The sequence below is a fragment of the Pieris brassicae genome, chromosome 6, assembly GCF_905147105.1.
Source record: "Pieris brassicae chromosome 6, ilPieBrab1.1, whole genome shotgun sequence".
NCBI classification, from domain to species: domain Eukaryota; kingdom Metazoa; phylum Arthropoda; class Insecta; order Lepidoptera; family Pieridae; genus Pieris; species Pieris brassicae.
Window position 1 is genome coordinate 2,135,851 of NC_059670.1, and position 26,334 is coordinate 2,162,184.

Sequence of the window (26,334 nt, forward strand, 5' to 3'; positions counted from 1 at the left end):
ATATAAACATTACACAATTTGTACCATATACAGTGTATATATAATTAAACATATGTTATGGTACAGATGCAGATATGATACAGATGTTATGGTAAACTATACAGGGGCTTGAGACGAATATACTTCTCGATACGCGTGACCGCCAAACAAATTTATATGAAAATTGATCACATGACAAAGCGTGAGCAAATATCATCACCATAGAAATTTCTTTAGCGTTAGATTGCCACGCTTGTGAATAGAGATTTTTTTCACATGGCCCTGATGCCAAGAGACGTTCTCGCGGGGTTTAACCAAGATTCAGTGTCGAGACAGTCTTCCGAATGTGAATCTAATCCATTTACATCCAGGAATCATACGCTATGTCTTCCAACGCGAAATATTCTCAATACTTAGTTCTAATTTAATAAATGCGTTGCTAATTCTATTTTAAAAACACTTAATATAATTCACTCAATTATTTAATTATTATTATCGAATTTGCAATAGAAAACAAAATCATTTGGAATTATTAATACCAAGTATATGAGGTACATGGTTTATTCATGACATTGATAAATAAGCAATACCGCCTGTAAATTTTGTTAAATTTGCTTGCAGTGCCTGAATTTTTCTTATTAATCTTTTACGTTCCTACTATTGGCAGTTTTACTATTTAAATTCACATACAAATTTTAAAAATAAATGGTAGGAAATAAAAAACGCACAAACTTCTATGTGATAATTAATGATATTTTCTCATGGTTCTTCAAATACTTGGGTTTTTCAGTCTCAAAGAGATCAATTAGTCGTTTTGTGAATTCAGCGTGCAAGGTGTTTACTTCTTCGTCTGTTGGATCGAGATTCTTTTCAACTTCTAAAGGTGCGCCAACTGATAAAACGGATTGATATATTGTAGCGCTGAACTTGTTTGATTTTGATGGACTTGTTTAATATATTTTAGAAACAAATGTAAACTGTTTTAATGTAATGTAAAACAACTTTATTCATGACAGAAATATGTTTGTAACAGAATTCATCTTTCGCTAGTGCTCACACTAGTGACACCCTGTTTTGTTGCTAACTAAATAACAATTATTCCCTGGTGCATGTTTAACAACTAGAACATCTAATCAAAACAATTCATATAAGATCCGAATGCGAGTATGAGGATGTGAATGGATAAAATCTTTACTCTTTATAATAATAGTATGGATAAATTTTAATTATTTATTTGACAATTGTAATTGTTATATTATAAAATTGACAATCAACTAAGTCTAACAATGCAACGAAGTCCCTCCAACTCTTCTACTTAAAATTTCCGCCTGATATCTATACCGATACAAATATCAATCCTAACATACATATATATATATATATATATATCAATATATTGAATTGAATTATATTCATCAACTAAGATATAAGAAAGGTAAGGACAACTGTACAAGAAAGATCAATATAATATAAAGATCCTTAAATACAGACGTGAAAATGAAAAAAAATGCGCCTGTTGAGATTGTATAGCAAAAGTTGTAGCCTACAAAGCATTGCTTTATTTTTTTTAAATTATGTTAACTCTAAATAGAAAAGCAGACTAAGAGAATAGAATAATTCTAAAACACGCTAGACTTAATGATGTTTTCGGCATATTGAAAATAAAAGGTGCACATTCGGGCTAACGTCAATGCATGATAGAAAAAAAATATATACTCACCGACAGTGGTAATAGGTGATCGCAAAGGTAGAACTCCAAATGAATACTGAAAGAGTCCTCTTCCAATAGGAAACATGGGTGAAATTCCCGTTAGCTGACGCACCTTCTCCTGGAATTTGCGTAGGAAGCTGTCCTGGGGATTGTGAGGGGGTCTGAACACGTCTGTTTCACCGAAGGAGAACACTGGGACTATGGGTGCTCTGAAAGAATCAATCGTTTGTAAAGGGTGCCTAACTATATTTTAGTTTTATTTGTTATTTATAATAGAATTCTGCCTTTGTGCAACATAGACATGTACATAGACAATTATGGTCGAAATAGACGAAATTACTATGGAAAATGTGTAACTTGCGTAGTAGTTGCAAATTTTGACATTGGATGTCACAAGCTGTATCAACTTAAAAATAATAATAGTTCGATAGATATCGCCTTAAAAATACTATATGGTAATAATTGTAAAGTATGGTTTTAATTGTATCAAGTATCCTAATAATTTTTTTTGTTTTCGTGTCTGATATTCTGCAATTCAACTCCCAATTTCGAGATTTTTGTCAATCAAATTAAATTCGAACGCACATATTCCCTATGTACCCAGCCCTCGATATTGTCGTGGTTCAAAATTTAACTTATGTACAACAAAATAGACAAAAATAATATGTATATGTATTCAGCAATTACACCGAACGCAGTGATTTCACGATTTAAATTTACGATTCGATTTGGTTTTAAGTACAATTTTCCAGAATAAAGTTAATAAATAATAATAATAGATAAATGTAAAAATTGAATCCTCTGACAAATTGCAAGGTTTAGAAAAAACACATTAGTTGCCTTACTATTTCTATCATTTAAACAAAGAACTTACCCGGACCTCATAGCAACCCGAATAAACCCTTTTCGTCTGGTCAATATCACTTTATACTCCCCAGGATGTGAATCCAAAGCCTCAGCTGCTCCACCAACAATCAGACACACGCATGTTCCTTGATTGCGTTTTATATCCAACAGATACTCCAAACTTTCCCTTGAAGACGAACAAGTCCCAAACGCTAGTAAAAGCTCCCGGAAAATGGGAACCAGAAAATGCCCAGCCAAGGTAATCATATGGCAACTTAAGCCAGGAAAAACTTTGTGGAAATCCAGGGCGTTCGTTGCAAATGCTCCGAAGGCACCAGAGCAGACAACGCCGTGTGGAAAGCAGGCGAAGAGATAGTTCCTACTTGGTTCTAAGTCAACGGTTTTCACAAGTTTTATTGGAAAGTAATCTCTATAGTAACGCCACCACGCCCAGTTTCGTACCCATTGGATTCTGAAAGATTATATAGAAACAATTTTAATTATTATTTCAAGCACGAATAATGACTTTTTTAGTAAACATAACAATCAAATATAGAGAATTTGCAAATTTCTTCACCTACATAGCAGTAATAAAACTAATTAAATATTAAAACAAAAGTAAAAAGTTTAAAAACAAATTTAAAAAGTTTGGTCCCTGTGCCGGTGTACCTTTAACGCTAGCAGCATTTCCTCTCTGCACCAATAATTACTTAATAATACGTATAGCAATATTTCATTAATATAATTAATTCAATTGCAAAAACGACAATTATTAACGAGCTTACATATAAAAGACTTATTTCTAGTAAGTCGATTACAAAGAAAATAAAATTTAGCTAGAAGCTCAGAATCAGTTTTATACAAATAAACCAGGTCAATGAAGTCATGTCGGAGTTTTAGGGTATTTAACTCGAAAGTCTAAAGGTACGTTTGCAATAAACCACGCAAGTGTAGACGATTGCAATGTTGTCTAAGAAAACCTTTTTGAACTGTCTTCATGGTATTTAGAAACTTTATTTAAGATAAAATATTGCACTTACGTTCGGCCTCCTTTATGACATACGTCGATATCATTTAGCATCCACACTGCATACAGCAAGCCCAAGTACCAATATGAAGAGTAAATAATTTTAATAAATAGAAGTATAGCAACTGCTTCGCTGAAGAGCACAAGGCAGATCCAGCCAGTGGCCGCCAGGGTCTGAAGCCTTCGTGAAACTGGTACATTTATGGGCGCCCATTCTATGCCTAATGCCATGGACAGGTTCCTGAAAATTATAAACATAATTGCAGTAGAGTATTGTTTATGGACATTACAAATCACATTTATAATATAAATATTACAATATTAAATATAAGAAATATATTGCAGTATTTATTCTGTTTTGAGAACCGGTTTTATTTGTACAAGCTGACCCGGCGAACTTCGTACCGCCTAGATTAGCTGAACATAATTTACAATTTTATTAAAGTAAGTCTTTGAATACAAAATAAATATGAAATGACTACTATATCTGAATTGTAATACTCAACATTACAATGTGTCTTGATTGTTGTAGGATATTTAAGTACCTTGATATATTTTCCTTAGTGTACACAAAATAAGTTTCATAATCCTTTTTGATTACTGACATAATTCTACATTTTAAAATCCAAAACACGCCATTATCCCAATATTGTGGATACATCTTGTCGATTCAAAAGCTTTGTTTTAATGTTTGACAGTTAGAAAAACCGAAAAGATTTCAAATACAAAATGTATTGTGAAACGTTTATTTTATTTTCGTAAATTTTCCAACGACAAACAATTAAAAAACCACGAAAATCGGTTCGGTTAGGATACATTGGACAGTACCAACAGAGCAAGCCGCAAAATGACCGGAGGCGTTTTTTTTTTTTTTTTTTTTGAGAATGGAATCTCGCTGTTGGCCTTAAGGGCCTTTACAGCTCAGCTCGGGCTGTTTTGGCGAGCGTAGCTCGGCCAGAAGACCGGAGGCGCGCTAGAATAGCTTTGTTTTATAACGAAACACAGATTACTTTGTGTTTGACACAGATAGACACAAGTCAAAAATAAATAAATATTTTGTAGTTAGTACTCGTAATATATAAGAATTAGGATTTAATGAGGAATTAGATTTTGTATAATGCAAGGTCTTTTCGTCTGAATAAATATTAGTTATAGTAGGTATTACATAAATTATTTGCTATGTCAAATATTCAAATACTAAATGTACTACGTATGTCTTGTATACTAGGTCACATTTTCTAACGTTTTTTTACTCAAACAAGACGTATATTAAGAAAATTGCATGAATTGAATGTTCTGCTTAATTGAAATTCGGACTGACCTAACTTTTAAGACTCGGTGTAATGTTTAACCAAATTATATTTGTACGAAGCGTAATAAAAAATATTATTAAAAATTGGAAAACGTCTTATCGGAACTAAATCTTTTCGTTTAGTTTAATGACTGATATGAGTTAATCAAACACATATATTTACACAATATCGATACCTGTTTAACCAAAATGTAATATGTAATCGTATATTTCACAATAATTTACACGTCAGAATTAATTTGTATGTCAATAATTTCTCACTAAGTAATCTTTCTAAAAAAATTAGCTTTCATCGAAACTTGACGCGTGACTACGTATATTCTGGCTAGATTTTTGCATCTTCAACAAAGATCGTTAGATCCGATGTCAATTTCAGAAAACCTACAATACATGTACTATCTCCAGGAATGTATTATTTATGTGAAATTGTATTAATACCACCACGAGCACGAATGTAAAAATCGCAGCGCAATTTTCAATGAAGTCTCAGGGAAAGGACAATTTTTATAAAAAAAAATCGCAGTTTAATATCTAAATGCTACTTAATAATATAACATACCTTATTCGTTTGTGAATTAAAACAACAGACTTTAGAGCCAGTGAAATTATGTCGTAAATAATATAAACCTTTAACAATTTTGAACCCATAATTAAAGTATTATTAAAATACTAATATATAAATAATAATAATATTTAACAGATGAACCTTGTTAGCGAATCCCGGAGACGACAAATTAAATGGGGAGCATTAGTACGGGATTGACCCCGTTATATGCAGTGCCTCGTAAATTAAAGTGATTGCTGTAATTTGTTTATAGAAGATAATAAATATATTAATTGAATTATTTCGATATACCCCCGGTATTTTAAATTGGTAACTTGATATTGATATTTTACAAAAAGATACGTACGTGTTGTATAAATATTTTAAATAGGTTACATGAGGTTATTGGGTTTTGGTTTGTTAAATTGGGTGTGAGCCTAAAGCCTAAACTGATAAAGCTTTTGGCATTATGGGCCTCCTATTCTCCATATCCCGAAAGTTTCAATAATATACAGATGGATATAAAAACAGGATGGAAAAAATTACACTCTTCGTAAACATTTTAATATGACATTTGATAAGGATTTTATTTATGATGAATTAAATAACTAAATTACAAACTATGAGTTACATTGTATTTTATGCTCAACTGATTACTGTATATACCAAATCATTTTCTTTACATTATTTTAATAATTTATAAATACAAAAGCATTTAGAACCGGCATATTTCTTTATATTTTCCATAATTATCTCGTATGTAATAATAAAAATATTGCAAATAACAAAATGCTTATAAATAAAATACCACCAAAACGTTTAATAAAATACCTTCATACTACTAAAATTCGCTTTAATCTAAATTATAATTTCAAATTTTAAAAGTTTTACTCACATAAATATATTCCAAAAGGTTTTAAACATTGTGATACCCACGTGTTTAAACACGACCACATATCACCACAATCCACATGTAACTAATCTTGTTATCTACGAATCGTACGAGTTTAGAAAATAATTCCGCGCGTACATTGTCGACTAAGTATCAAAGAGAAAACTTTGAACTTGAATCATTACCCTCATTAAGACAAAAGATAAAACTAACAAAGGATGGAGTAATGAATAATTTTAGTCATCTACGGTTAAGGTAGCCTCGACAAAATGTAACCTACATACGAGATTTACAAGTTCGTCTCATTTCGTTAGTCAATCTTTTAAGGAAATGTTTTGAGTAAAATAATGATTATTTAATAGTAGATTTACATTACAGAAGAACAACTGAAGCCAAGGTGAGCAAGAAACTAGATATCATTATATAATCAGTTGTTGTTGTTGTATAAGAACTGTGTATTTTATGGACTTTAATAATTAACCATAAGAATTAATCAAGTATGAACATGATGCATCAGCTTGGATTGGAAAAATGTCTGTTATTTTGAGTGTAGTAATAAATTTAATTAAGTAATTAAAGGAAGTTTTCAAAATAATTTATTCTCATAAATAATGAAGGTAAATGATTAAGTGACATACTTTATTAAAAAAAATTAAATCAAATATAAAGTGAAGATTAACTGTTTTGTATAATTTCTTTATAATCTTTAATCCTTTGCTCAGTTTCTTTGATGCTGTCTTTTAAATCCTTATGGATTTCAGTGTAGGCTTTAATAGAATCATTTGTTTCCATATAAATATTTTGCAGGATATTTAAATGCATAATTCTGAAACAAATGTACATGAATTTAAAAAAATAATAATTGTGAGCTGTGTATTATTCAATTTGGCATATTCAATAAGATACATGACTTAGCTGAAACTTGAGTAAATTTAAAGAAATATAACATTGCAATTGAAAATATATTTGAAATACAATACATACCTTGATTTAACTTCCAATATTTTAGTTTTGAGTGTCAATAGTTCAGTAGTATTATTTGTAAATGTCGAAACATAGTGTAATCTATGATTGAGCCATTCCATCATTAAATCCACCTTTTCATTCTCCTGCTCTTTCAATACAGTTATTTTATCATCTAAGCTTTTCTGTAATTCTTGTATGGTATTTTTGTGGGATTTTTTAGCTCCTATTGCCTCTTGCAGTTGATTTAATTCAGCATTGTATATTGGTAGTTTAGTTTGTATTCTATTTAAAATAGCCTCATTTAATTCTGTTTGCTCATCAAAGGTTAACTCTGTTGCTGTTTGGTTCATAAACCCTATAAAAAATTAAATCATCAGACCATGAGGTGGAATAACCAATTGTTGTCTTAACTATAGCAAAAACATTGGTTTTTTTTCTTTAACAAAACTTTTCAATTTGCATAAAATAACTTTAAATAATCATAAATTAACATAAAATTATAGCTTTTGGTTTCTTAAAAATAATATAAATTCAATTCCCAACAGAACCAATTACCAATACCTGAAAGATTTTTAACAAATAAATTGCTAGATTAGTGATGTCTAAAAACTAGTGTAGCATAGTTGATTTCCTTGACACTTCTTGAGTCGGCAGCGTAAATATACAATATTATTTAAAAAATAATTAATCACATTACTACAGTATATATTTTAATAATATAGGACAATATGTAACTTTATATGGACCAATGAATATAAAATCAAGAATGATGTACAATATTTACCTAAAACAGTTGCTGTACTTTCATCAGCAGTCGAAAGTTTGTGTAAACTAGAATGATGAGTAAGATCACAGTCCGCTATAATTCTATTAACTTTACCAATTAGTTTAGACGACAATTTAGAGTCACTAGCACAGCAAACTTCTTTTATTATGTCCAAAAGAATGTTCTCTTGCCGATATTTCGTTTCAGTATTCAAATCATCTGTACTTGTAATAGAATCCATTGCTCTGTATTTAATAGAGCTTGAGTAATAATTATTCAAAAATATAATTCGCTAAATAAAATATAACAGCCAACAGTTACGTGTTGTTTGTTTTAGGCAGTTTTAAAAATAAAACGTTAGTTAAAATTCATAGTTTTGTGCCTACGTGACAATTGACGGCCTCTATTAATGTTAACTGACAACTAACAAGACGAATAATTTATGCTACGTTCCACTGAGCGCTTATTAAGAGTAAAAACTAAAATATTCTTTCAGGCTTGAGACAAAAATATCACGTTTAGACAGACGTGAGTATTCACGCTAAACGAATTTGTATGGGAAAGACAAATAACGCTTGAATTTTACATTTTACCTAGATCTAAACGTACTGTGAATGAGACATATGACATATTGGAGGCCAGATTAACAAAATGTTTAAAATTTTCCAGCCAAATTAAATTGTCATATGTATTATGATTGTTTTAAAAAGTTTAAAAATCTTAGTTTAATTAAAGCTAATTGGTAAAATTGTCTTCTTTGCGACTTCTATGCGAGCGTTTTGTGGAATACACCCTATGTTTCCTATAAATTTTCTGTGGAGGGCGCTGTGCAACAAAGTTGTTCTCTTGACAGTCTATATTTTTGATAATTCAAAAATCGACATTGCAAACAACCTGTGCAATACTACAAACAAATTGCGATCTAAATAATTATAAATTATAAAAGTGTTCAAGTATTAACCTGTCTATGCTAACTATTTTAAGAAAATGTTTTAATTATTATGTTGCGTTATTACTAATGTAAAATAGGTTTCGTTGAGCTTAACAGACTTTATGGAATGGAAATCTCTTCTAAAAATTCGAATAACTCTCAGACAATGGAATCTCAAAAAGCGGGGGAAAATGTCGATAAAAACAAACACAAAAACGCGAATGATACTCATGGGCATTGTTACTGGTAAGCCATAATCTTCGAAAATGGAAGAGTAAACATTCCTTATTCTTTTTATGACCAACTGATTAACCTCTTTTCAGCGGTAAAGATCGAAATCTGAATATAGTTGAACTCCTTTGTGCTTCTTGCAACAGGTGGTTTCACGAATCATGTATTGGATATCAGTTGGGGAAATTGGTTCCATTCATGACAAATTACTTGTTTATATGTAAAAATTGTTCTCCTACCGGCTTGGAAACATTCAAAAAGAATCAAGCGCGTAAGTATGATGAATTAAAAAAAAAGTCTTTCTTGAGCTGTATGATGACATTGTTCACTTTAGAAAAAAAGCTTCCACTAACGAAGTTTTACTTGTTAAAGCTTTTCCCCAAATGTGTCTTACTGCCCTTGCCAATCTCCGACAAGAAAGTGTAAAAGATGGCAGTAATAAGACAATGTTTGGTAAGGACAGAGAAATTATTCCATACATTGATCAGTACTGGGAGGCCATGACAACAATGCCTCGAAGGTATAATAAACAATCTATTTTTTTTAAACATTTAAGATTTGTTTTTAAGATGTATAAAAAAGCTCATTTTATCTTAAACAAAAAATGTAGGCCACATAGAATTCTTTTTTCACATCTTTTTTATTCCTTATTTGAAATTATTCTCCTCAGAATAGTGACATAATTTGCAGCAATTTATATCCTAACACTACTTTTATTTTTTCTTTTACAAGTGTAGCTTAGTGATGTCATAAATAAGTTTTGAAAATAAGGTAAATATTTTCACTAATGTTTTTCAGTTGTAAAATAGTAAAAAATCATCATTCGGAATCATTTCAGTTAGTTGTGTAATATTTGTATAGTACATTTGTTTTCATGGATAAATTATAATTTCTTGTCGACAACATCTACAAAATGCTATCTGACATTTAGTGTTCATGGGCGGCGGTTAGCACTTAACAGATGCGCCTCCTGCCCTATAATAAAAAAAAACAATAATAATAACAGTTTTGTGGGTTTCTAAACACAATTCTTTTCAGAGTTACACAATCTTGGTATGCAACAGTGCAAAGAGCATTAATTAAGGATATTCAAGTTATGTTTACATATGAAGAAGACGCCAATCAAGGGCCAATGTATGGATTATTTAACATTGAGCTGACAAATATTAAGCCTAATTATGAGGCAATGATAAAACAGGGACAATTGAAAGTTACCGATATGGGCATAGCAACAAGTAAGTGGAACAATCTATTAATCAATTTAATTATTGTTATATTACGTCACATACAAATTATTACAGTATATTAGTCATACAAGTTATTTAATTCTTTTATGGTTTTGTAAAGTAACAGCCATAATTGACAATGAATATAGCTAAGATTTTGATTCATTATTGATGTAATATTTTTGATGTTCTGGACGGCAGAACTAAAGTTCTAATATGATATATGTTTATGAATATTGATTGCCACATAAATGTAAATACACTGCTTCCAAGACATCTGAATATATCAAAACTAACTAAGATTTTATTCTGATTCATGATTCACTATATTCTGATTGATGTAATATTTTAGATTTCATTTATCAAATACCCTACGCTGCCAGCGTTAAACCCAAACTGTTAAATTCTTTTTAATTTACTTTTTATTATTGCTATGTAGATTAAAAAATTTGTAAGTTCTATATATTTGACTGTTATAATGAAAAATAAATACTCTTTTCCTTTAAAAAATTATCTAGAATGTTAAATAAGCAAATATGTTGTATATTCATCATTGTATCACTGTACACTATATTAAATTTCTCAACAAATGTCTAATAGGTTGCCTGGTAGACATAGCTAATCAGTAATAAGATCTTTTGTATCAGTATTTTATATGTTTTCTTGTGAGCAATAAGGTGTTAGTCATTGTTTTCTTTAAGATGTGACAATATTTTGAAGGTTTTGCAAAATTCAGTTCAATTATTGTTACCTTCTTGCTCCAGAGATAACTCTGAAGGGTTAATAGGCAACTTTACTTTAATAGAGTTCCCTTTGGTTATTACGTTTTTGTTTGATGTAAAAATAGCTAACATTAAAAAAAATGCTCTCTGTAGGCCCATGATGTAGGTATATGCTATATAGATTAGATAACATTGTTTGCTTATTCCTACCTATGTAAATAAAGGCCAGCGTTTATCTTAGAAATAAAATTAATGCATCCAAACTTTAGATTGTAGCTCACTTATCGTTGCGCCCTTGGAATTTTTTGTACATAATTTAACAATTTACAATTGAACTTAAATCCATACTCCGTGAGCTTACCATTGTTAACTAGAATTTATACAAAACCAAGCTAAAAACACAAATATGCCAGCTATAATTCGCATTCGAGACGAATACGGCTAGTTCGAAAATTTGTAGATAATTCATATAATAAATATTCATTCTTCATTCAATCACCTTGGAGAACGCACGTATATATATGTTGTTATTTGTACAGCTGATATGAATCGAGCTAATTAAAAACCTATCAAATGAAGATAGAGTACTCGTTTGTCGCGATTCTAGACAGTATTGAATAATGACATTGTTCTGTACGTGATGTGGTAGTGTTTGTAAATACGAATGTCTAATACACACCAGTACGGCTTGTTCGTTTAGGGCTGGTACAGGTTTAAAGTTCGGAATATAGATATTTTTTTTAGCAAAAACGATTTCAGTTCAACACTAAGTTATTAGTTATCAGGGTATTTAAACTTAATAGGTAAGTGATAGAAGTATTAAAAGGAATAATTTTTATTTAGTGTTCAATACATACGTAACGAAGTAACAAAACTATTTCTTTTGTAAACTTGAAAAAGAAATCACTAATTTTTATAAACTGTTACAAATTCTCTAAAATTACAAAGAATTTCTCGTATAAGAAATTAATATAATCTTGACAAAACACCACTACTAATGCCACGGTAGATAAAAAATGTTTATCATACGAGTAAATAGGCCAATAACCTATTTCCTGAACTTAACTGTCAATTGACATCCCTGCGTTGTATACGTCGCAAGTGTGGCTTTACTCCCACTTTAAACGCTCACATAGCCGGCTCGCGTACGATTTCTCTATCGATTCCACATTATTATTTCCATATCAAACTTAAACCTTGAACTTTATGGCTGGTAAGTATTTTTTTTTTTTAATTTCACTGCTTCTTGGAACGTTGTCTATGGGAAGTAATTGGTAGTGTAGTAGGGGCAGTTATCTTATCGCGTTTTTTTTAAAATCGTGCGTGTTCGACATGGATTGTGAGTGTTTTATTATTCTATTTAATTTATATTAAATTGAGTACAGATAGATCTACGCTTAGTCATTCACTGAATTAAAATTGCTCTAATTATAGTATATGTAAACGTTACGTAACATTTAACGATTTTCTACGATATCTTGAAGGACATACGTGTAACGACCGAGGAGAGAATTGTATGTTAAATAAATCTAGTTTCTTTTGTTTGATTTAGAACTTAATATTTAAATTTATGGTTTTAATGAGCTGTTCATTTCTGGGTGACTACTCATATTCAGAAGTAACATATACTAGATATTATCTTAAAGGAAATCGCTTCGTCGTGATACAATTGGAATTATATGATGTTAATATGTTCATACAGTTGTACGACATCGCTTTGACTTGTTATAGTATGACCACGTTTTTGGCGTTATCACCGTAAATTTGTAGATAATATTCAGTAATAAATCCTTTGCAATCAAAGTCTTTTATAATATGGATGTATTACAAAGAATTGCTCATCAGGCATGTCAAATCAGCAAATGTATTAAAAAAACAAGTAATTTATAAACAATTGTAGAAGCATTTAAAAACAAAGCCCTTCATTACCCGGTTGCGTCTAAGAAGGCTGATAGTTTGATTGCCACGTTATCTTTGATTTTAATTGTATAGAGTCAGTTACTATAAAAATATTGTATTGTTTAGAAAGTATAAAAAAATGCCTTTTGAATTATATACGCTCCTGTTAAGTAGATTTACCATGCCCTAAATGCGAAAGCGACCCCGGGAGTCGCTCATGGGGTAGGAGGTACCCGAGCTCACCCGGCTCTCGAGTAGCAAAGGTTAAGATGCCTGGTATGGGTCGAGTCGTACCGTTCGATTTGTTTATCAAAAATTTAGATTTATCGTGTGTTTACGTCGCGATGGAAGTAGCTATCGTAAGAATCCATTTAGTTTGATATTTATTTGATAACAAACACCGCAACAGTAGCTGTTTCTAAGTGTACTCAGACTTGTAATATAACGGTAGATTTATTCATTAAAATCACTATGAAACGGCACAAGTTACTATGATTTTTTTATGACTGATTCAACAGCAGGGCACAGAAATATAACATTGTCTTTAATGAGTGACTTAAAGACTTAAAATAACTCTTTATTTATAAGTGCACCACATAATGTATAATTAATTTTTATGATATATTTTATAGGCTATTTTCTAAAATACATTACAATTATGGTTAACAAAAAATACAATAAAAAATTTACGCTTCCAATTTTAGTTTTGCTTCTTTTAAAAGTGTGTCATATAGTATCAAGCTCTGTATAAGTAGTGTTTATTCTGTTATATTCGCGTTGAATCGTCGAAGCCTTTGAGAAAGTACTTTTTTTCTAATTGCAATACTTCGTTCAAGTTTATAGGTCGCAGCAATTATGGTGGCCCTACGGCACGGTAGCTGCCTTTGTTGCGTAAGCAGTGGGCTTATGCGGCAAAATGGGGTCGTTTTAATTCACTTGACTTGTTTTTATTCAATGTTTTTAAACAACACGGTCGTTATGAATAATTTGAAGGTCTCCGGAATAACTATGGCATATTGTTATGGTGTGGTCGGAAAACTTACGAGAATGGTTTGAATTATATTGAGTTGTTAGAGTTTAGTGTGGGCTTATCTCAACATTGAGGTGGTACGTTCAACCCCAACCAAAAATATATCGTATAATAAATGTTCTTAAGTCTATTCAAAAAAAAATCGGTAAGTAAATCCGATATTGAATATATAATAGATTTTGTTTCGGTTATTTATTTTCATAGTGACAGAAACAAAACGATTCGAGTTATTTATTTATTTTACTTCGTTACCATAATATATAAAATCTTACATATAAAAAAATAAAAAAAGCATGTTACGTAAGTTATTAGGCAACGAGCGGCCTTATCGCTAACAAGCTATTTCTTCCAGGCAACCATAATATGGAAAAATATAAATAATAATATGTATATAATAATAAAAGCTCTGCCAAAGGTTCATTGACTCACAATGTATATATATATATATATATATATATATATATATATATATATATATATAAGTATTAGCTTATTACGAGGCAAAAGAAAAATGATCAAAAAAAGATTTTTAAATAAAATAAGACTGAGCTCGTGTGATATCAATTGGTAAGGTGATTCCTTAGCAGGATACTTTGCACAGTAAAGGAGGAGTGAAAGAATTCAGTTTTATAAGCAAGAGTTTCAAGAATTAGATTGTCTATGAAACACAAGTCAAAACTACCGCCAGAGAGGAAAATAACATTTGGTTTAAGTAACTAGGAGTTTTAGGATTAAATAGAATTATAGATTATAGAGAAGTTGTAAAATAACGTTAGTCTATTAAAACGGTTTTATCGCATACTTCTTTATTTGTTTACCTATATTTTCTTTACAGTACCACTAGCGGGTAACGTAAAGGGTAGGCAAGGAAAGCGACGTCCGGCAGTTGGTACGGAGACAGGAGCTCCCGTTGGCAAGAAGGGTCGCTCGAGTGACTTGAGCTCCTTGAAGCTACCCTCACACGGCTATCCCACAGAGCATCCATTCAACAAAGATGGATATCGTTATATACTTGCCGAGCCAGACCCACATGCGCCGTTTAGGCAGGTAGGATTTCTTGTCACGTGTTGTTAATCAATCACGCGTGAGTCATCATTATTTATTGAATTATTTTGTTTTCGAAACATATGTTCATAAATAATTATATAATTGCATTACTTGGGAACTACTACTTGGGAATACTTCCAAGGGATGATCGTTGAAGCACCGAACTCCTCCAAGGAACCAAACTTGTCTATGGTCAGGTACAGTAATTGCAAGTGATAATTAAAGTATATTTAGTAAAATCGAGAGTAGATTGAAGAGGAATATTTATTTTAGCCAACTTATGAAGTAGGTAAGAAAATGGAAACCTGTTTATTACAAATTTTGGACATTGCAACTCTTATGACTTGTGTTAGTGTTGAACTGAATCTGTCAGTCTTTACAGAAGTATTACAAATTAAATAAATAAAAAATAATAGAAAATTCAAATCATCGCTCATGGACAGTCATATTGCCAAAAGACTCGAAGTCCAAACGTCAAGAAAAGAGCGTAACTTAAAAAACCGGTAACACACGCGAGCCTTCTAACTATGTGAGTGTCTGTGGTCGGCGATAATAATAGTTATTGAGATTTATCTGTATAATCATTGGGTTTAAAATGCGTAATATAATCATAATTAAAAATAAAGATATACAAGTGACAGATTCGTCACACGTTAGTCGATTCGGCGATGAAGCATGCTTAAATAATGTCTTCACTTGTTTTATCCTAATACTATATTGGTGATGAGTTCGTCGATGACTTTTTGATCGAAATGTAATGCGTGTATAAGTGTAATTTAAGAAAGCCAATAAACATTAACTAAACGTTTGTTTACATGTCATGTCATAGAGACTGATGCGACGCCACATTTTCTAGATAATCGTTTTGGCGGGTTTTAATTGTAATTATAACAGATTAAAAATGACAATTTGCATAAGTTTAATACCTTCTATGGACACTTATATATAACCTATGGTTTTTTAAATCTTGTCAATCTTGCCCTTCGAAACACATTCGTATTCATTATAAAATTATTTTATAACCGTTAAATCCCCTATTTTAAGAATTAGTTTAAATAAATAAGGAAATGTGTTTAAACGTTACAAAGTTTTGTTTTCAAGGCAAATGTCATTAATTACATTCTTTATATACGCTTATTTGTTGATTCGTTACGTTAAATATATCAAAGACGAGTAGAAATTAATATTACTAATAAAATTTCAGGAGTTTGACGAAAGTAACGAATGGAGCGGCAAGCCGATACCTGGATGGTTGTACCGCTCTCTTTGTCCAGGTGTAGTGCTGCTGGCATTACATGACCGCGCGCCGCAATTAAAAATTGCTGAAGACAGATTAGCTGTCACTGGAGACAAGGGCTATTGTATGGTGCGAGCTACACATGGTAATTTTTAATAATACTTAATTATTTTAATAATAATGAGTTAATTAAAAGACCTCTTTTAAAGAAGAAAGAGAGAGGCTTTGGAGGCCTAACCCAAACCGGAGTTCCTGTTAATTCATAAATAAATAATGTATATATATTACAGAGCAGTGTTGGCCTAGTGGCTTCAGTGTGAGACTCTCATCCCTGAGGTCGTAGGTTCGATCCCCGGCTGTGCACCAATGGATTTTATTTCTATGTGCGCATTTAACATTAGCTCGAACGGTGAAGGAAAACATCGTAAGGAAACCGGCTTGCTGTAGAACCTTAAAGTCGAAGGCGTGCGTCAGGAACAGAAGGCTACCTACTTGCCTATTCAATTGATAATGAAACAGATACAGAAACCTATAAAGGTTGTAGTTGTTGTATATTCCTAACAAAAAAAATATATATTTTTGTTTGCTGTAATATAGCAACTACCAACTATTGTAAATCACTAAATAAAAAGGCTTATTAATTAAAAGACCGAGGAAGACTTTATTTTGGATTCGTAAAAAAAATGGATCACCTGGATGGTTTTATTTTTTTAATTAGAAATCTGTATCTGTGAAAACTATAATCTATTATTAGTTAAAATCAAAGATAATAAAATAATGAGGTCAAAACCTGAAAGGAAACATTGCTAGGGCTGAATTCAACTATGGGCACAACGACTTTTTAGTTTTAGGCCTCAGATTTATGTATCTGTTTCATGATCATTTGTTTTTTTCTGGTCAGTTGGTGATCAACCTTCTTTGCACATGTCTACTTGCGAGTTTGTGGCCGGTTTCCGTGCGATCTTTTCTTCACCACTTTTTTTTACGTCATGAAATGCTTTTACGCATATCCCAACGGTATTTTACACCAGCAGGGATTATCTTATCAGACTTAATAAACCCTACCCACTAAAACCTGATGGATGACTTCAGCTCGCCAAAGGGCGAAGGCAGTTAACAGCTGAGCCCTATCCTTCTACCACCGCCAAACGCGAATGCCATAATACACCATGACTCCTCTCACGCACAAATCTTCAAAATCCTAACTTAGGGCAGACGTACGAAAACACGGCGCCTCTGCCCCGGTCGTCGTTTCCTTACTGGCGGAGCATCTTTTCTTCACCACTAGGCTAACACAGCACGGAAAGCTGATGTTTGTAAATGATTTTTTTTTTCATTTATTCTGATAGGTGTTTCTCGTGGAATCTGGTACTGGGAAGCGAGTGTAGAAGAAATGCCCGAAGGGGCGGCGGCGCGCGTTGGCTGGGGTCGAAGGTACGCCAATCTGCAAGCCCCACTGGGGTACGACAAGTTTGGGTATTCCTGGCGAAGCCGTAAAGGCACTAGGTGAGTGGAAAATTGAATGCTTTGACTGAAAAAATCGAATTCCAAGTGTTTAAATTTCATTAATACGCCAAATAGTTATAATATTTGTGTTTATTTATTATAACAATGTAGTATGGGTAAGATTTGAAAACCCTTTTAAATAAAAAATATTTGTGGCAGGGATCCCAGCACTTCTACAACAAAGTTAATAGTTAGGTAGTCCATAACATTTATTTTTAAACATCAAACTAAAAAATATTTAACAAAAAGAATTACGCCACTCATATATTACTCAATATGTGTGACATTGGACATTAAAAAAATTAGTTAATTAAGGCTCTTGTATACTTTGTTCGTTATATACAGATCTGTGTACAGGGAGCGTTCAAGTATTACGTCACGCAATTTTTTGAGATTTTTGCCCCCCCCCCCCCCATGAAACGCGCCGTAACGTTTTCTGTACCCAATAGTGAAACGTTTCGTGACTACCCCCAGTGATCTTAAACTTACCATTATGTGGTGTAAAGTACTGGAAAGTCGAAAATAATATTAAGTATAACGCGTAATTCAATCCCCGCCCGCATCGTAACGTTTTACAAGAGGAAACCAAAATTCGTTACGTTATTCTTGAACGCTCCCTAACGTCAAACTTACTTTTCGCATTCAATTTATTCTATTTTAAATCTCTGATCTATTACGGTTTTAGTCTGTCAGTGTTTGGGCATGAAAATATTTACCAGTAAAGTGTCCGATATATATGACGTTTAATTCGATAAAAATCAGTATTTAATATTGATAAATTCTGCTATTAGATTTCACGAATCACGCGGAAAGCACTACAGCAACAGCTACGGCGAAGGCGACACTTTAGGCTTCCTCATAGTGCTGCCTGAGAGTCATTCCACCAAATACACGCCCAACACTTACAAAGATAGAGTGAGTATCGAACAGTTCTGGTGTATCTTATCGTATCTTAAAGGGAGCGCCAGTGCGACACACCTAATGTCTGGTGATGTTCTGGAGTCCAAAGTTGTTCTGTTCAAGGCGTATTGTCAGACGTAACTCGTGTTGCCCTTGGGCTTGCTGAAGTGCTCCATTGCGTCAGGTTTCCTGAGACCTGAACTGACGGTGCCATGCCATCATTGCCCTCCTGAATGTATCGATTACAGATAACATATCCTTAAATCGTTGGGATTTGTTTACTGATCAATACTTACAGAGGTACTTAGCGAAGTTTTACTGACTATAACTTTTTAGTTTATTTTTTATTTTAGATTAATTTTCGTAATTGTAATCAGTGTTATTTGATTTGCACTTATTGCTCTAAACCCTTAGTATTGCCTTTATTTAGTTTTTTTCCTTACTAGGGTTGCCTGAAACAGATATATTGTTACCGATACTTTGTTTGTTTTTTTGTATGTAACAAAGTTAAAATAAATAAATAAAATTGCATGTGTATATAATCTGCAATTAATAAGTTATTATGACATCAGTGTTACCAATAACTGAGTGGTTTCCCGTTTATTATTACTAAATAGTTACTATACATAATTTAGAATTACGTATTTTATTTTTTTATGGATGCGGTATGCATGAATATTTTTTTCTCATGTTTATTTTAAAATTCGAATTTATATTCGTTCAGGGCACGAGGGGACACTTATTAAACAAATGAACCGATTTAAGAAAAATGTTTTTAATTTTGAGGCCAAATAATATTTTTTATTCTTTATTCCATTGTTTTGGTTTTGCCCTCAAAAGTTTAAAACAAAAAAATTAGAAATACAAAAAAATACTCAAAATACATTTGATTGTCAATTGTTTCAAATAAATTTTGTGTATACCTATTTGAGATAAAAAAAAATTGTATGTGAAATGTTAATTTTTTTCCCAGCCGTTAGTAAAATTCAAGAGCCATCTGTACTACGAAGACAAAGACAACATTCAAGAATCTCTAAACAATTTGAAGGCACTCGCGGGTAGTCGAATATTTTTCTTCAAAAATGGCGAATGTCAGGGCGAGGCTTTCGCGGATGTGTACCAGGGATGTTATTATCCGTCCGTTTCGTTGCACAAAAATTGTACAGTTAGTGTTAACTTTGGACCTAATTTTAAATGTCCCCCAAACACTGAACAATCATATAGACCGGTAAGTGTTTTCTTATTTCCAAGGACCCATATTGCAAGATACCTTTTGGATTAGCATTTGCTAGCAGACTCGTTAATCAATGCCTCATTCAATATATTCGGCCCCACATGGAATACTGTTCTCACCTCTGGGCGGGAGCTCCCCAGTACCAGCTCCTACCACCGCATTTACCATGGAGAGTGTTCAGAAGAGTTGTTCGGTCTAATACCGGCAGCGTAATTATCGGACGTTAAGGCAAAATACAATATACCATCCGTATCACCTCTACGTACGTCGTTCTATAACTGAGCGTTTTCTAAGGCAGTTTTTGCCTTGCACCACCACTATGTGACACCAGCTGCCCACTGAAGTATTTCCGAACCAATTCGACTTAGGGTCCTTCAAGAGCGTACCAATTCTTGAAAGGACGGCAACGCACTTGCGAGCCTTCTGGCAATGTGAGTGTCCATGGGCGGCGGTATCGCTTCACATCAGGTGAGCCTCCTGCCCGTTTGCCTCCTATTACATACAAAAAATTTAACAGAAAAATAATAACCAAGTCATATTTAATTTATTTGTTGTCAATATTTTGTCTGTATTGTTTTTTGACTTCGAAAAAAACTAAATAAGCATTGTGGCTTCGACTGAATCAGCCTTCCATATTACTTGAAACAATTATGTCAGGTGTATAAATACTATATTAATTTCAGATGTCAGAAAAAGCTGAAGAAGCAATATGCGAACAAACCATGGCGGACTTATTATATCTGACAGAGAATGAAGGGAAACTGAGATTGGATAATTTCAATCTCTGATATAACTAACACCGTTGAACGGTGTTTATAATGCTAAGGGACTCAAATATGTGAAAGTGTTAATGGCATTATCAATTAGATTGAGCAAAACTTAATTCTACTACTGTATTATATTTATGCAGTATAATAATTGTAAATTTGTAGTAATTGGCTAAACAATGTCTAAAAATGAATGTCATTTGAGAAGAAAATAGGAAAATAACCTTATAATGTCGAGCTGTGTTTTTCTCTGAAAATGACTTCTGTACAGTTTATTAAATTAATTAAAATAAGCAAGGACAATTATGACTTAACTACATTATAATCATGGCATAAATATTTTTCAATAAGAATTGCAGTGTCGAAATTTGTGAGTATGCTTCTGTAAAAAAAAGGATATTTTTTATAAATAAAAATTGAAAATGTCTTGTTTATTTTTATTTTCGGATATGAAAAAATGTATGGCAGAAGTAGGTGTAAAACACTCAAACCAAAGATTTTGGTATTCAGTCATTTGCTTACAAATTTTAGTTAAAATAAACATGATTGTATTATAAATTGGGTCAATTACAGAAACATTCATCTTAGATAAAAACACAATCAATGTTGCAATGGTCAATCATTGAAACATTCAATTGAAAAAAAAAAACTATTAATTAACATAACACATCTTGTCTTATTTTTAAGTCCTTAATGAAGTAATTAAAACAATTTTAAATATTTGATGTGTGTTTGCCTTTATAAACATAAACAATGGCATAACTGGGTAGTCAAAGATACAAATTAGATAAATCATAAATGGAAGTAATCATTAATTCCTTAATTTTGGACTTAACTATTTTAATAATAATACCAATTTGGAAGATCCATAACTGAATTTAACCTTGATATTTCGTTTTAGTTAACTACCAGATATTGAACTTATTCTTAAACAATAATCTAGGATTGATAAACAATTTATTGTTTTTTATAACAGATATAAGACTCATATTTGTCCTTTTTACTGATGCAATACCAGAGCCCTTGGACTAATCAATTTTTAAATTTAACTTAAAAGATATGTTTCTTGTACTATAAGGGATTTTATTTAACTACTGTTTTGATTTGACCACAAGTCTTTATTTACAATTTCTAAGGTTTACATTAGAGGTAAGGTCCATAATTATAACTATATTTATATCTAGATCACTTTCCAAATCCACCTCTACAGTTTGGGCTACTCTCTATAACTTTATCACTTACATCCCACTGCTGCGGGGTTTTGGCCACTATTGATAAAGCATGTACTCCAGAGCGCAGTTCTTCTTGTAATATGTCATTTACTAATCGGTGTCTCTGAAAATATAAAAGATAAATTGTGACTAATATCAGCACAATTATCAGACCACATTTGAATACATACATTTCAATAACCTTATTTGGTGTAACTATATATACAAAGCCGCAACTGTAGCTCTACCATTTTGGCGCAAAAATTATTACAAATGATTATATGCAATAAAATATTTACCTTAATCAATGGTAACCCATCGAATTTATCTGAAACAACGACGACCTTGAAATGAGTTTCGGCGCCCTTGGGTACATTATGCATATATGACTCATTTATCACCTCTAAATGCTTTGTTTGTAACGCAGTCTCCAATTTAGTTTTTATCGCATTAGCAACGACGCCACCGAGAGATGTCATTTTCCTCGTCACAAGGTCACTTATTAGTCTACCTATTGTTATAGAGATGTTATAATTATAGAGTACAAATAAAAGCCTTCGGAATTATTGTTTTCACTCAATTAACCTTACCGTGCTGGAAGCTAAGCGACATGCCGCGCCGTGTTTTTATCTAATTTCCTTTCTTCCGTTCTAGCCAAAATCAAAGTCACCTTAGGACATCTCGACTTTTGAAGAATGTTTAGAGAGCTTTTAGTTTTATTGTAAAATTATACTTTCAACCGCTACTTGGAATTACGATTACGGAAATTAATCAAAAAAAAAACAAAGATTCTAGATGCTGTCAAAACGTCAATGTCACTAGCCTCTTCACATTGTCAATGCCAAGGACAATTCTAAATTTCTACAGAATAATTACACATAGCTTCTATTACCACATTAATTTTATTTTAATAACACCATAATAATAATTGATAAATATTTGAAATTATCAACTAAAACAACTTGTTAAAACAATAGTTATCAAATTTCACCAAATTAATTTCTTTACCAATTTCAATCATGACGAGCTACGAAGGCTTAAAATCTTTGCCAGGCAAACCAAAAAGAAGGAAAGAAAGAGTAATAAAAATTATATCAGGAGTTCATACCCCTGTCTTTTTGCCCTTTGACCCCTGACGCGAAATATTATTTTTACAAAAATATACGTACGCACCGAGAAAAATTGCGATGCTCAATAAAGTCCAGGTTAGCTTAGGGAAAGGAGGAGAAATTAACAGGAGAGAGTGTGGGTGCCGACAGACAGAAAATGGGAAATGATTTAATAATTTATAAATCATGTAGGAATCTAAAAGATTTACTGTGAAATGAAGATAATTTTATAAAACATATACCTAGTCTACAAATTAAAATGCATTTTTTAATGAAGGGATCTAATATTATTAATATTTATACCTACATATTTATTAAAGTCTCAGCAAAAAAAAATCTAATCGAAATGGCAAACTTTGGCTTTTATACGGGCCTTTAATCTGTTTGGCCACGAATGTATGGATTCACACAGTGTTTCCAAGGGAAATTTCGCCACTGCTTGCTCCAAAGAGACAGCCTATTAAAGAGACTTAATGTCGCCGTGTCAGTTAGAGCAGGCCATGTCCTCTAAAACTGACCATAATTTGAAGTCTAAAGGGTTGACGTCTGCTCTAGATAAGGGCCAACGTTGGTTTCAAGCCAGGCTTGGGTAGTTCATGTCTTGTGAGTTGTGCCAGGTGCAGAATCCTGCTGGAAAGTCCACGATATATTTTTAAAAACTATATTACTCAGAGATTTCACAACATGATCGACGACTATATTATCTTGATACACTTTATCTGAAGCTTTCACTTTTTTTTCACAAAAATTGACGCAGGATGTACCATTCCGATACCAGCAGCATTTTTAGAACTATGAGCGTACATTCTATCACTCTACAATGTTTATTGTACTGTTTTTGAACCGTAAAAAAAAACCATCGGTAAAGAAAATATTTCTGTGCTTTTTACCTCCGTATCGAGACAGAAGGCGTTTTGATCGATACACTCTCTTTAATTGTAAATTTTGATTTAAGGCATGTCCTGCATCGACATTAAACACCGAAATTCAGGTCTTATAGCAAGAATCTTCATTTCTCACGATGAGATTTTTTGGTTCCTACTGGTGTTTTGGCGATTTCTGGCTTTCACAGCATTTACAGCCGTTGTAGTTCTAACAGCATGCACCCTGATATGTTCTGTTCTTCGACAGACAAAGTGTTGTTGTGTTGCAAGGCGATCACTGCAATCCTATTTTCATTAACATCTCATTCCATATTGTAATTGTATAATGAACACAAAAAAGTGAAATGGCACAAAATCTAAAGAAGTTTAAAAAAAAATATAAGTGTTCCAAATTCGAAATAATTAAAAAGTTGAAAAAAAGGTAAGTTTTTATAAATACTATGGCCAGACTAGTTATATTATGAACTTGGTTACCTAAAGATTTCAATGCTACGGCAACAGAATAGTTAGTATATTCTGATAATTATTAATTATACAGTAATATAAATCAGCTTGTAACAATGATATAAAGACAATGAACAGGAGAAATCTTGGTCAGTTTATTTTTCCGACATGTTGAAGTTGCAGTTGTGCGTGCTTTTAGCAATATTATTGGTCAGAGGACGAGAAATAGTAAGTCAAATAACTCATATTTTTTTAAAACTGTGCCTAATTTGATGACAGTCATTTTTTGAGATTAGAGTTTCGTACTTTTAAATAAAACTTCATTTAGCAGTCCTTTGCAGAAGTTATAGACATCAAGACTGACGAAAAGTCAAAAAGTTTTACTTGAATGTGGAGTGTTCATTTATTGCTTTGTCAAACTTATAAAAGAGGTTCTAAGCTATGCGTATTTTACAATTGATAGTTTTATTTTCAGGACTACATAAAGCCTCCTCAGTCAGAAATTTCTAAGTTGTTCGAAGTATCATTCACCTGTATTACAGAAACTAATGTTGACGCTGATACCATTCAGAAGTTATTAACATGGAACGTAAAGAATACAGAGCAAATTAGAAAATATTTGTTCTGCTTTATGCATAAGGCAAAATACGCGGACGACGACGGCCATTTTATCATTAAAAATATTATGCCACTTCTCGGCCAGCATAAAAAGAAAGATGAATTCCAGAGAGTTATAGAGCAATGTAACACACTAACTGGAGGGGACCGATTTGATACAGTATATAAAATCTCTGACTGTACCTATGACAAGACACCTGTATATTTTACTATGTAAGAATCTGGCCACAGGTTCAAAATTTACGCTAAATATATTTAAACAATAAACATACATTTAAATAATCTTTATTATTTGACATCTAAAAGTAACCACTGAGAAAAATGTGTCTACTCTTTTATATTTTACATTCATTGGACGATAATTATTTAAAAAAAACATTTGACTTATAACACGTGTTACATTAATGTGCAATAAAAGTAAGACGTTAGTGTTTTATTTCGATGTAACGAATTCGATCAATTTTCTAAAACTGACCTCACCACCGTGTAAAACGACATTCCTGTTTTGATGAACTGAAAATTATAATTATTGTGATTAAGTAAAAAATTAGGTTATTGTAGGTTAAATTATAAATTGCCCGACTAAATACAACCTCGTTTACCCTGAGATACAAATGCTTCTAGATTTTTCTCTGCAACTTTGTTGGTAATGCGTAGTGCATCGGAGTTTTAATTCTACGAACTATAATTGTTCCACATTGAGTACAAATAATCATATGTCTGCTATGCCTACATCATTTTTCTTACCCAAGTAAACGTTTCTAAAGAAAGCGTCACTGATCCATAAATATATATGGGCATTCCTTGAGTGACTGCGGTGTAGAAAATAAGCACGCTTTTCTTATATTTCATATCATGATCATACCATTTTTCTGTTGCTGCTTCCTCAAGTTCTTTACACTGAATCGATAAAGAATATTTTCATGATTTGTAAAAAAATAAATCATTCAATACCTATTTCACACATTTAAAGGGCGACGTAGGTTACGGCCTTAAAATTTATGTCGCCTTTTGAAAATGTTAAGGTTCATGAGCGACCGTAACACTTAAAATTTGTTGAGCCTTCTGTCAGTTTGGCCTCTGGTTCTCTTTGAAACAATTCATCCATGTTAATTCAGTGTGATATAGATACGACGAGACTACCCTGTAGTCAGTTTTTTTTGGGTCTAAGGCTTGCCGGTTTCCGCACGATGTTTTCTTCACCGTACAAGGGAGTTTTTAATTATTGCCGGGGTTCGACCCTACGACCTCGTGGATAGTCCAGGTATATTAGCCGTTTCACCTTAGCATGAGAG

The 26,334-nt window shown here is 32.2% G+C and overlaps 4 protein-coding genes across 9 annotated transcripts; 1 reads left to right on the top strand and 3 right to left on the bottom strand.

Annotated features, from left to right (window-relative positions):
* Positions 1–83: 83 nt before the first annotated feature.
* Positions 84–6,490, bottom strand: LOC123711062 (2-acylglycerol O-acyltransferase 2-like). 3 transcript variants are annotated; one of them, XM_045663465.1, is made up of 5 exons: positions 6,315–6,490; positions 3,577–3,804; positions 2,565–3,008; positions 1,700–1,899; positions 84–871 (listed from the first exon to the last, which is right to left on the bottom strand). In XM_045663465.1, the coding sequence occupies exons 1-5, from the start codon at positions 6,341–6,343 to the stop codon at positions 714–716; spliced, it is 1,059 nt and encodes a 352-aa protein (XP_045519421.1). In that variant the 5' UTR covers positions 6,344–6,490; the 3' UTR covers positions 84–713. The 3 variants fall into 3 exon arrangements, with proteins under 3 accessions (XP_045519421.1, XP_045519420.1, XP_045519419.1); XM_045663464.1 differs by lacking the exon at positions 6,315–6,490 and adding an exon at positions 4,109–4,406; XM_045663463.1 differs by lacking the exon at positions 6,315–6,490 and adding an exon at positions 4,070–4,405.
* Positions 6,491–6,926: 436 nt separating this feature from the next.
* On the bottom strand, positions 6,927–8,624 carry LOC123711064. The gene is made up of 3 exons (XM_045663466.1): positions 8,062–8,624; positions 7,296–7,632; positions 6,927–7,137 (listed from the first exon to the last, which is right to left on the bottom strand). The coding sequence occupies exons 1-3, from the start codon at positions 8,282–8,284 to the stop codon at positions 6,987–6,989; spliced, it is 711 nt and encodes a 236-aa protein (XP_045519422.1). The 5' UTR covers positions 8,285–8,624; the 3' UTR covers positions 6,927–6,986.
* Positions 8,625–8,912: 288 nt separating this feature from the next.
* On the top strand, positions 8,913–21,178 carry LOC123710840 (set1/Ash2 histone methyltransferase complex subunit ASH2). Of its 3 annotated transcripts, XM_045663091.1 has the most exons (10): positions 8,913–9,220; positions 9,298–9,476; positions 9,578–9,725; positions 10,244–10,440; positions 14,918–15,129; positions 16,334–16,511; positions 17,716–17,872; positions 18,664–18,787; positions 19,746–20,000; positions 20,690–21,178. In XM_045663091.1, exons 1-10 carry the CDS (start codon positions 9,102–9,104, stop codon positions 20,792–20,794), a joined length of 1,674 nt encoding a protein of 557 aa, XP_045519047.1. In that variant the 5' UTR covers positions 8,913–9,101; the 3' UTR covers positions 20,795–21,178. The 3 variants fall into 3 exon arrangements, with proteins under 3 accessions (XP_045519047.1, XP_045519049.1, XP_045519050.1); XM_045663093.1 differs by lacking the exons at positions 8,913–9,220; positions 9,298–9,476; positions 9,578–9,725; positions 10,244–10,440 and adding an exon at positions 12,204–12,366; XM_045663094.1 differs by lacking the exons at positions 8,913–9,220; positions 9,298–9,476; positions 9,578–9,725; positions 10,244–10,440 and adding an exon at positions 12,471–12,492.
* An 18-nt stretch (positions 21,179–21,196) lies between these two features.
* On the bottom strand, positions 21,197–22,760 carry LOC123710841 (bolA-like protein DDB_G0274169). Of its 2 annotated transcripts, none has more exons than XM_045663096.1 (3): positions 22,575–22,760; positions 22,284–22,491; positions 21,197–22,108 (listed from the first exon to the last, which is right to left on the bottom strand). In XM_045663096.1, exons 2-3 carry the CDS (start codon positions 22,461–22,463, stop codon positions 21,959–21,961), a joined length of 330 nt encoding a protein of 109 aa, XP_045519052.1. In that variant the 5' UTR covers positions 22,464–22,491; positions 22,575–22,760; the 3' UTR covers positions 21,197–21,958. The 2 variants fall into 2 exon arrangements, with proteins under 2 accessions (XP_045519052.1, XP_045519051.1); XM_045663095.1 differs by having other exon boundaries at positions 22,284–22,495.
* Positions 22,761–26,334: the final 3,574 nt, after the last annotated feature.

What these genes read in the sequence shown, in the direction of transcription:
- LOC123711062 (XM_045663463.1), bottom strand. Translation starts at nt 4,224, where the DNA reads ATGTATCCACAATATTGGGATAATGGCGTGTTTTGGATTTTAAAATGT. An exon ending in TGTCATAAAGGAGGCCGAAC is followed by an intron (nt 3,009 to 3,576) that starts GTAAGTGCAATA and finishes ATAATCTTTCAG; the next exon opens with AATCCAATGGGTACGAAACT. An exon ending in CGGGTTGCTATGAGGTCCGG is followed by an intron (nt 1,900 to 2,564) that starts GTAAGTTCTTTG and finishes TGATTCTTTCAG; the next exon opens with AGCACCCATAGTCCCAGTGT.
- LOC123711064 (XM_045663466.1), bottom strand. Translation starts at nt 8,284, where the DNA reads ATGGATTCTATTACAAGTACAGATGATTTGAATACTGAAACGAAATAT. An exon ending in AAGTACAGCAACTGTTTTAG is followed by an intron (nt 7,633 to 8,061) that starts GTAAATATTGTA and finishes AATTTTTTATAG; the next exon opens with GGTTTATGAACCAAACAGCA. An exon ending in ATATTGGAAGTTAAATCAAG is followed by an intron (nt 7,138 to 7,295) that starts GTATGTATTGTA and finishes CATTTGTTTCAG; the next exon opens with AATTATGCATTTAAATATCC.
- LOC123710840 (XM_045663091.1), top strand. Translation starts at nt 9,102, where the DNA reads ATGGAAATCTCTTCTAAAAATTCGAATAACTCTCAGACAATGGAATCT. An exon ending in ATTCAAAAAGAATCAAGCGC is followed by an intron (nt 9,477 to 9,577) that starts GTAAGTATGATG and finishes TACTTGTTAAAG; the next exon opens with CTTTTCCCCAAATGTGTCTT. An exon ending in ATGACAACAATGCCTCGAAG is followed by an intron (nt 9,726 to 10,243) that starts GTATAATAAACA and finishes AATTCTTTTCAG; the next exon opens with AGTTACACAATCTTGGTATG.
- LOC123710841 (XM_045663095.1), bottom strand. Translation starts at nt 22,596, where the DNA reads ATGTCGCTTAGCTTCCAGCACG. An exon ending in GTCGCTTAGCTTCCAGCACG is followed by an intron (nt 22,496 to 22,574) that starts GTAAGGTTAATT and finishes CTATAACAATAG; the next exon opens with GTAGACTAATAAGTGACCTT. An exon ending in ATGGGTTACCATTGATTAAG is followed by an intron (nt 22,109 to 22,283) that starts GTAAATATTTTA and finishes TTATATTTTCAG; the next exon opens with AGACACCGATTAGTAAATGA.